The following is a 9603-nucleotide window of genomic DNA, read 5'->3' as shown; positions in this document are numbered from 1 at the left end:
ACTGTCTCGCCATCCATGCCTCTCCAAATAAACAATTAGGGTCACCCGTTTACGGGATCACCCCACCAATTGAGGTTTTCCATAGTCTTGGGAGCCTAACTGCCCCCTGAGGGTTTGTCTCTACGGACCTGTGTCATGACATGTTTCTGTGGCAAATTTCCAAAAGAAGCACCATATATCGTCATAAGCATCATCACTAGAACAATTATTTGGTATTAAAACTCATGTTTTAAAACTACCCTACTAAAATTGTCTTACTTCCTGGCTTAGCTTTTTAAATATTAGAAACAAATGTGAATATAAAAGATATAGCATTGCCTTCTCATATCACATCATGAAGTGAGGCTAGGAATAATAAGATCTTTAAATTAGAAGAGTTTTCCAACAAGTCTCTTTTATATCCAGCTATGAAATCAAGACAAAGCAAACCCTTGGCTTGGTTCTTCCTTTGATTAAAAAAAAAAAAAAAAGGTTATTCATATATTTAACACTTAAAATTTTGTACTTGGATAAAGAGGAGGAGTGGTTTCAGATAGTTATCTCAGGAGAAATTATCATTGCTTAATGCAGAGGAGTGGAAGATTTAGCCCAAACCAGAAGCAAATATGAAGTTCATGGCGGTGCGGGGGGGGGGGGGGGGGGGCTGCAGGGAGGCATGAGCAACCAACATTTCTTTGCTAAGCTGATTTTTTTTTTTTTTAAAGCTTGTGTCCTCCAGTGGACACCCTCCACCAAGGAAGGGGCTTAACCCTAGGATGTGATCAACCTTCACTTGGTCATCTTTGACCCACGGTGCTATTCATTTCTGCTTTGGAAAGTACAAGTTGTAGAGCTATGTGTTTGGGAGATTAGGAAACCATTTTTGCTTTCCCTCTGAAGAAGTTTTGACTATGTGATTATTTTAACAAAAATGGAAAGCTTAGCTATTTCCCACAGACACAATTTTATCCCAGCTCACTCTGAATATATTTTCTCCAGGAGTTTGCATTTAAAACCAACAAGTTTGTTAAAATGGCTAATACAAAATCAGCTTCCAATAATGAATGATAAATACATCATAGATGTTAGAGTTGGAAGGGACCTTGGAAATCACTGTCCAGTCCCTACAATTTACAGGGGATAATTGAAACTCAAAGTGTAAGAACACATTTCTACACATTCTAACAAGAAACTTCAGCTCCACTATTTTTTTTTTTTTACATCAAAGTTTCTGAACTTTGGAACTTATCATGATTTAATTATCTTCTAACTCTATCCCTCTTTTTTTACTGATCTTGTTCACTCTTAAAAATCAAGTTTTGTTTGTATGTAGTTAACTCTGATGTCAGTATTAGTGTCTCAAATATGACTCAGCTTCTTGTGATCTTTTAGATTTTATATGTCAGTGAAATTCTACACACAAACACTGATGAAAAATACAACTACTCTATCTCAATCTGCTACAAGAAGAATTTCAGAAAAGCACAACACATTCTTCTAAAAACCACAAAAGAAGGGAAAAGTTAGAATACAGCACACAAAAATTATGAAAATTATATATTTTATTTATAGTTTAATCACAAGAACAATTTTTGTTCAAGGTGTAAATACATACTAGAATAAACTCTGTAAAATATACAAAAAAATACATACTTTTCCCATGAAATTTTTCTTTATAATAAATAGAAGGGAACACGTGTGTGGCTGATCCTGATAATGCTCCGTGTCTGCTCAGGTTTTCAGTCTGTTGATTTATTTTTAATCTCTTGAAAGAATGGGGGAGTTCCTTCTCCCCTAAAAGGTCGAGATAAATAATGCATGAAACAATCCTCCCTCCCGATTTTTCCCTCTTCCTCCACATTTTTCCTTTTGATAGAGAGTTCAGCCTAAATTTCCACGCTTGCATTCAATCATTACAAAGCCTACAAATTATACAATGACTTCTAACCTGGCCCTCTAACAAAACAACTTTTTTCCCCCTTATAAATCATAAGAGACAGATGGCAAAATGGAGAAGAAAAAGGAAAGAGAAGAACGTGACAATAGGCATTGTGACGAATCTGGGAAACAGAACAAAGTGCACATCAGAGAGGGAAAGTTTGGTTTGACAGGTGAAATTCCCACAGCCCGCAGACAGCAATGGGAATAAAGCAGATGCCAGCCATTGCAAATCTGTGGATAATATTATTACCGGTAAAATCATTCAGATGCTAAGATACATTTGTTTCTACTCGACATTAACATCTCTATGTAGAAGCAAAGGTGAAGAGATCAGAGGAACCAGTTGCATTCCCCCTGGGAGATTCACACGAACCGCTCCGAGTCCCTCTGGTGTTAGAGAGGGGGAGGAGCGTCAGTCCACTCTGCAAACTCTTTAGACATGCCACCTTCGTCGCTTTCCAGCATCTTTCTAGCCGTAGAAACGCCCCCCCCCCATTCTACCATCCTCTTTGACAATGAGCTCCATCACACCGTCAATAAATTAGAGACCATCTGAAGGAAGGAAACCCTTAGCCAAGGAATGCAGCAAACAACCCAGGACTCAGAATGCCTACATCTGCCCTGTAAAGTGAGATGGTTTCCAGGGCATATATTAGTAGGGACAGGAGAGGGGTGGGAGGAGGGCTTGGACAGGGACAAGAACGGGAACCTACTAAGGCCTGGCGCGGGTAGCAAGGAGGGTAGTTCTAGATACAGTCCCTGACTATGGGGAGGTGAGGTGCGTAGCGGTGCTTTTCGGGAGGTGGGGGCTGCCAATAGTCCATGTCAGAACCCGCCGGGCTGGCAGGAGATAAAGTGCAGCTGTAGGGGGAGGTGGAGTTGGAGGACGCCGAAGAGGACGGCGCTGGGCTGTTGGTGCAGCTCCAGGTGGAGGCAGGCGACGGGCTGTCTCCGCTGCTGCTCAGGGAGGCGCTAGCGCCTCCCGGGCTCAGCAACACAGTCTCGGAAAAGAGCGCCCCCGGCAGGCCTCCGCCGCCGCCCCCGCAGTGGTCTGCCAGGCGCAGGGTCTCGGTGAGCGCCCAGATGTAATTGTGGGCGAAGCGCAGGGTCTCGATCTTGGTGAGCTTGGCGTCCTCGGGAAACGTGGGGAGGACCTCGCGCAGCGCGTCCAGGGCGGCATTGAGGTTGTGCATGCGGTTGCGCTCACGGTTGTTGGCCTTCAGTCTACGGGTCTTCTTGATGCGCTGCACCGTCTCGGCCGTCTTGGCGCCGCGGGAAACGGCTCGCGCCCTGGAGGGGCGCCGCTTGCACTCATGAACCAGACCCAGCAGCCGCGCGGGCCGGCAGCCCTCGGCTCCGGTCGGAGAGCCGCCCAGCCCCCCGGACCCGACCTCGGCTCCGCGCGGCCGGCGCGCCCCGCCCGACGCGCCCAGCTCCTCCTCTTCCTCCTCGTCGGCGCTGGACGACAACGGGGTGAGGGCAGCAGAGGCGGGGGAGGCCGAGCCGAGCAGCACCAGCACGTCCTCTTCCTCCTTCAACTCCAAGGTCTCGGATTTGACAAACATCCTACCGAAGAGAGCGGGGAGGGAGAAAGAACCAGACGAGCTGTAAATACAGAGGCCGAGGCACGTTCTCTATGTCAGTGGGAAGTACTCCTGCGCGCACCCGCGAGGACTGGTTCGGAACCGCGCCAAGGAAGAACGTAGTTAGGGAGGAAACCCCGCCAGTGCTCTCCAAACTCTTGAGAGCCCCTCGTTGTGATCCCGCCGCCAGCCAACCGGGCCCCCCCGCACTCGGCGGGCCGACCTCAGGGATGTGTAGAAGTCCGGAAAGGGACAGCGACCCCCGGGACATATTCTACGCGAGCAAAGGGCATTCGGACGTGGTGAAACCGGGTGCCGGAAACACCCGGGCAAGCTGGAAGCCACAGGGAGGATACTTACGTAGTTCGCTCCCTAAATGAGTCTCAGGGTCGCTAGTACTTTGGCGTGTGCTGAAGCGATTCTCCGCGCCGCCGGGAGCGCAGCGCTGCGTCCTCCTCCTCGCTTGAAAACGGCGGCTCCGGTGCGGCTCCGCGGGGGACCGGTCCGACGGACGAGTTTGCCAAGAGCCCCGGCGGCCGCGGCGATCCGCCTGGGTCTCGTGTGTTGTGGTGGTGGTGCGTGTCTGTCTGTCAGTCAGTCCTCGGCCGTGCGGCTCCTGGCACGCGACTCCCGGGCACTCCAGTTAAAGCGAAGCTGCTTGTGGTTCAGTGGCTGCGTGTCTGGCACACGACTCTCCTTAAAACCCCTTATATACCACCAAGAAAACAATCAGATCTGCCCCCAGGGCCCCCAGCTCCCCCCCCCCCAACCCCGGGCCGCCGCCTCCTCCTCCCCTTGTGGCGACCCTCCCCCCCCCCCGTCTCCCCCGCTTTTCCCTCCCCCGGCTTATTCTTTTCATTGCATTATCATCATTCATTTCTTTCTCTTTCTTCACCCACTTCCCCCCCTCCCCGGCCCTGCCATCCATCCTCCTCCTCCCATCGCCCCCGCCTCTTTCCCCCCTTTATCTAATCAGCATAAAATGGTTCTAAAGCTCCTGTTGGAGCTCGAGGCTGCGGTCGGAGCGGCTGAAGCCGCGGTGGCGGCTTCAGCTCAAGCTGCGGCTGTTGTCGCCGCCGCTGCCCATTGTGATTGGTGGCTCGCGCTCGGCTGGAGCGTGCCGCTAATTTATTAATGAATGGAGGTCGCGAGGCGCAGCTGGCCAATCACTGCGCCCCGGACTCCGGGAGGCCTGCGAGCCACGCGCACCGGAGCCCGCTCCCTTTCAGCCGCTCATTAGGGGCCGGGGCGCCGGGGGCCGTTGGGGAGACCCAGGCTACCGCCCCCGCCCCCGTCCTTGCGACCGCACCCCCCACCCCCCACCCCCGCCCCGGCGCGCGCTCTCGCGCAGTACCCGGCGCTGCCCGGCCTTTCAGCTCCCGGACCTCGGGATCCGAGGAATTAGTTAATGGGGGTCAGAATGCCGGGGAAAGCAGCTACCTTCTGGTGCTGCCGGGTGCCTCTTGGCAAAGCCTCTTAGGAGCTGTATCAAATAGGAAATGGTTTTAAAAACGCAGTCATTTGGTTAAGGGGGGAATATGCAGTAGGGATGGCGAGTTGTGGGCACGTGGTGGGCACGTAGGTTCCAGAGAGACTAGAGTGCGAGGGTGAAGGAAGAGGACGGTGGCGGGTTCATCGAGGGCGTCTCGTAGAAGGAGAGAGATCGAGTGTGGGAGCGGTTGATGGGCTTTAAGAGGACGTGAGAATAAAAGCGCTCACGTGTTAGAGCTGAAAGGACTCTCCTCATTTTACCTGGGACAAACTGGGTCTCCGGGAACTGACAGAGGTTTTGTTTGTTTTGTTTTGTTTTGGGGGGGTTAACCCCTGTTTACCGCAGGGCCAGACAACCAGGTGACTCCCCGCGATGGTGGCAGCGAGCGGAGTGGGAGGAGCGGCCGACCTGCCGCTCCCGCGGGCGCCTGGGCCGCGCTGACATTTCCGTGACCTCTGCTCCGCGCTTGGGGGCGTTGTAGGGACAGGGGGCCAGTCCTTCCCATACTCCCGGCTTTTCAACGGGAAAATAGAACTGACGGCGACTGGGCTTCGGAAGAAACTTGTTCTACATTGCTTGTCAGCCCTCCCTCTCTCCTCCTCCCTGCGCTCACGCCCACCCTCCTGTCGACGCAGCGGACTTTTCTTAGAGACCGAGCAGAGTCCTCAGAAGTGTGTGCTGGGCCGGGCAGTAGACTATGCTTGAGTAGTGGCGATGGATCTGGACTCTGGTCGATGGGAGAGGACTCCATTAAGATCCCTTTTGCAAATTAAGTTTAAGCAAGGAGCATTTGGAATGTTGGGCGTTGAAAAGTGGCGAGACAAAAAGATAATTGTCTGCGGGTCTCTGTCTCATTCGGTCTGTAGGAATTGGAAACAAGTTTATTTGAGAAAAGGGCATGATGAAAATGGTTGTCCGTGTTTTGGCATGGTTTTAATTTGTTTGATATTTTCTGCAGGGGTAACCAGGATTGGAAAGCACAAAGTAAAGAAAATGAAAATTAGAATCCCACGAAAGAGACTTTTGCCCAGCTCAGCTCTACAAACTCCAGACTTCCTTCTGTCTCAAAATGATTTTAAAACTGCCACGATTTTCACTTTCCTCACTCATATTTGTGTTTTGCCTCTCCCTCCTTTTGAAAAACAAGTTCCCTAAATTTAAAAGCATTATTTCCTCCAGGTTACCTCCTCCATGTTTTCCGAGGAGCTTGATTTCATTTGTGAGAAGTGTAAAAAATTATCAAGAAGGGAGAGACACGTTCAGTCTCCAACATACAGTATTTGCCTCTCTGGCACTTCTTTGGGTCTCTGGTTCTAAATCATGACCCTGCAGAATCAGAACTTCATGAAAGAGTTGGATCAAGCAGAAGATGTGTTCGTAGTAAAAATTACCAGAAGTGCCTAACGTGGTTGCATTTACACCTTAGCATTATTTCCCAGGTGATGCTCGCTGATCCCAAACAAACATGTAGATACTCTTCACAGTCCCCCTAAAAGAAAGCCTTCCAGACTGCAGTGGATGCCAATGTAACAGAAAACAAAGAAAGGTTTATTTTAGTATCAGTAGAAAGGTACCTCCTGGCACAGTTGTTTTAACATTTTAGTTTGGCTAGAAGTGCTGGTTTGATCTGATGAAAAGATATTAGGGGGAAAAACAGAATCAGAAACCAGTTAAGAAGAGGCTTAAAGGAAAGACTGATCAGTCTTGTATAACTGAACAGACACGGAGATCAAGCTGGGTCTAGTGCTTAGTGTGAGTGAAACACAATGGATTTCTTTAGTTGATTGTTAACAGCATTTGGGTGTATGACCCCCCAGTTTTTATGTTCTCCCACGATGTTATGTTTTTATGATGCACCAAAAGGGTACATGCTTTCTATTGTCAAAATCCAAACTTCCTATACTGTCTACGAGAAGTTGATAATGCATATTTAAGTGTGTCCTATGCAGATATTTAGAAAAATAAAATATTGTTAGGATAGATTTCACATTTATGATTACAGAAATTTCCTTCGAAAGGGAAAATTGTGCCAAGAAACTTAAGGTTGTACACATGTTCAAACACTGACATCAATCAACCTCTAATCCATGTAAATATAAAGATATCATGGGCATTACAGAATTTTATCTTTGAAATAAGGGCTTCTTTACTGTGCAAACTACAAGAGTTTCCAAAAAATTACCCTTTAGATCATCTTGGAATTCTAAGAATTTTGGTTGTATATTTGTATTATAGCTGTTGAGAGAAGCATTCAGTAATAGAACACTTCTGGAAAGATTTCTCACTATGAAGAATATTATTTTTAAAAAGAAAAGAAACAGCCCCAAGAACAGTCTAACAACGCTAGTGAAATTCAGAAGCCGGCCGTTCACACACAGTTGCAGAATTCTATTTGTTCAACATTTTGTTGGGTTTTGCTGAAAGAAAGAAATTTCGGTTTGTACTCAGATTTGCGAGGACGTTACCAACGCGGAACATCCTTAGCTGGACTCTTCTAGCACTCTTTTAACTTAAATAAATTCAAGAGGCACTTGTGTGGTCTAAAAGATTGTCCAGATGAAACGAGGCTGAAATGTTATGCGAAGGGGGAGGGGAGAGCGTGAATAGCATCAGTGAGGTTGGTGACCGAGGGCCGCTCCTGTCCACTGCGTGAACTGTCCTGAAGGGTCAAACTGTTCATCTTCAGCCCTCTTTCAGTGTGCAATCCTACTTTAAGAGAACAAAAGCTCAAAGCAGGCAGTTATCAAGAAATGGGAGCACAATGATTTAAACTCATCCCTAAGCCTTCGAAAGAAAGGGGGTCGAATGCGTATAGCCAGAGAAAAGTGAAGTAAGGGGAGGGGTGAAAGGGTGGAGATCTTTAGAAAGTCTTTGTTGCTTCTAAGAAGCTTGAACTTTAAGGCGACCCAAAAGCCCTAAAGTTTAGGGTAGGTGTTGCTGTGGGGCCATAGGCTACATCCCATCCACACTTCGACCTCCCAAGTGGCCAAAGAGGACAATTGGTCTCCTCCCCAAACTCTTGCTGCGGCAGGTGAATGGGGGTGAGGGGGGTGGCGAGGCCGCGGCGGGGCGGGGGGGGGGGGCGCTGTTCCCAGAGAATGCAAGAGGGAAAGTTTGCCTGCGCAACGGGCCTGCCCCCAGTTCCCAGTAAATCACCCTGCTTGTAAGGAGAGGGTGCGTCTACTCTCTGCTTAAAGGACAGAATGACATGCCTGCCAAGAGGGTTTGTACCCTGAGTCCCGACCCTCCGAGTGAGCTCTCAGAAAGGCGGAAAGATGGCGAGTACAAGTTAGCCAATCCTGAACATCCTTAGTTTTTCCCTGGGGGGCTACCAACGCAGTTTCCGGAGCCGGGGGAGCCGGACTGGGAGAGATTAGCTTTCCCCGCCGAGGACTCCTTGCAATGCCAGAGTTCGTTATTTGTGCTGACAAGCGCTGGGAGCTAGGATGAGCTGGGATTTTTTGGCGGTCCTCTTCCGGGGAGCCAGGGAAGCCCGCAGAAATAGCTGTGTAAACTCACGCCCCACCTTCATCGTGGACCCCTGCACGGAATTCTCGGTCTGCCCTGGTTTCCCCCGCGGATCGCGTCCGGGGAGGATTCCGCGTCAGCCTAGTCCGGGAGAGTTGCGAGCTTCACCGCGCCAGCCCTTCCCCATTCCGTGCGCGCGTACCGCCGAGACATCCACGACACCGGATGCCAGGCGAGGAACACCGTGCCCCTGCCCCGGAGCCCCGCTGCCGAGATCCTTGCCCCAAGCCCGCACAAAGTGCTTTGGTGTCTCAAACCAAATATTCAGGAAACCGATCTTGATGCACAAGGCCGTCTTGGTGGTGACGAAATCTGCCCAGCAAGTGCAGTGAGGCTCCCCTTCTTCCGCCCCGGCCCTACCCTCTCTCTGCCGGCTCTGGAAAGGCAGCGCCCTGCAGGCTTCTCTTCATCCCTGATGCGACCCAAGTGCCCATCTTCTTTCCCAGAAGGAAAGAAATCACTGTTAGAAGATTTTGCCAATCCCCGCCAGCTTTCTGATTGTTTTCCTCAGGTAAGGGGAAAAGAACAGCCGGAGCGTGAATGAGGGCCTTGGGGGCCCACTAGTGAAAGAAGACTCCCCCACCCTAGCCCTCTGTGCCTGCAAAAAGGGACATTGGCTATCCAGGGGAAAGTGCAAGAAAGAGAGCACTAATCGCTGAACCAGGAGACAAACACGATTACCAGCTCCGAGCCTTGAGTCAGAAAGTCTCATAGACTTTAAGATGTTAATCCCCAGCATAATCCTTCCTTTGGCGTGTAGGAATAGTGCAGCCACAAGAGTTGTTTTGTTATTTATATTGGCGTTTAATAAAACTCAGCCAGTGGTGAATGGGCTGCCCACTCTCCAATGGTAATTAATTCCCTATTTCAGTGACCCAATTGTCCTGGGACAGAGCGTTGGGCCCGTCCCGGTGCCCCGGTCCCCCTTTGTGCGGATACACGGCCCTCGTGCTTCAACAGCTATGGAAACTCATTCTTTTGATGTCATTCAAGGAGTTTTCCTTGGGCATCTTCTAAACTTCAAGGACCCTTTTCTTTCTCCGTTTCATGAAAAGCAGTGCGAGCTTGACCACCTCTGTA

At 49.7% G+C, this 9603-nt stretch overlaps 1 protein-coding gene across 1 annotated transcript; it reads right to left on the bottom strand.

Moving 5' to 3' along the window:
- Positions 1-1523: 1523 nt before the first annotated feature.
- On the bottom strand, positions 1524-4259 carry NEUROG2 (neurogenin 2). The gene is made up of 2 exons (XM_004748053.2): positions 3864-4259; positions 1524-3486 (listed from the first exon to the last, which is right to left on the bottom strand). Exon 2 carries the CDS (start codon positions 3483-3485, stop codon positions 2667-2669), a length of 819 nt encoding a protein of 272 aa, XP_004748110.2. The 5' UTR covers position 3486; positions 3864-4259; the 3' UTR covers positions 1524-2666.
- Between the last annotated feature and the right edge of the window lie 5344 nt (positions 4260-9603).

Source organism: Mustela putorius, unplaced genomic scaffold, assembly GCF_011764305.1.
Source record: "Mustela putorius furo isolate JIRA1106 unplaced genomic scaffold, ASM1176430v1.1 tig00000868_pilon_pilon_pilon, whole genome shotgun sequence".
In the NCBI taxonomy this organism is placed as follows: domain Eukaryota; kingdom Metazoa; phylum Chordata; class Mammalia; order Carnivora; family Mustelidae; genus Mustela; species Mustela putorius.
The sequence above is the reverse complement of the archived record's forward strand: the minus strand, read 5'-3'. Positions and strand labels throughout refer to the sequence as shown.

Coding starts and splice junctions, on each gene's coding strand:
- NEUROG2 (XM_004748053.2), bottom strand. CDS start 3,485: ATGTTTGTCAAATCCGAGACCTTGGAGTTGAAGGAGGAAGAGGACGTG.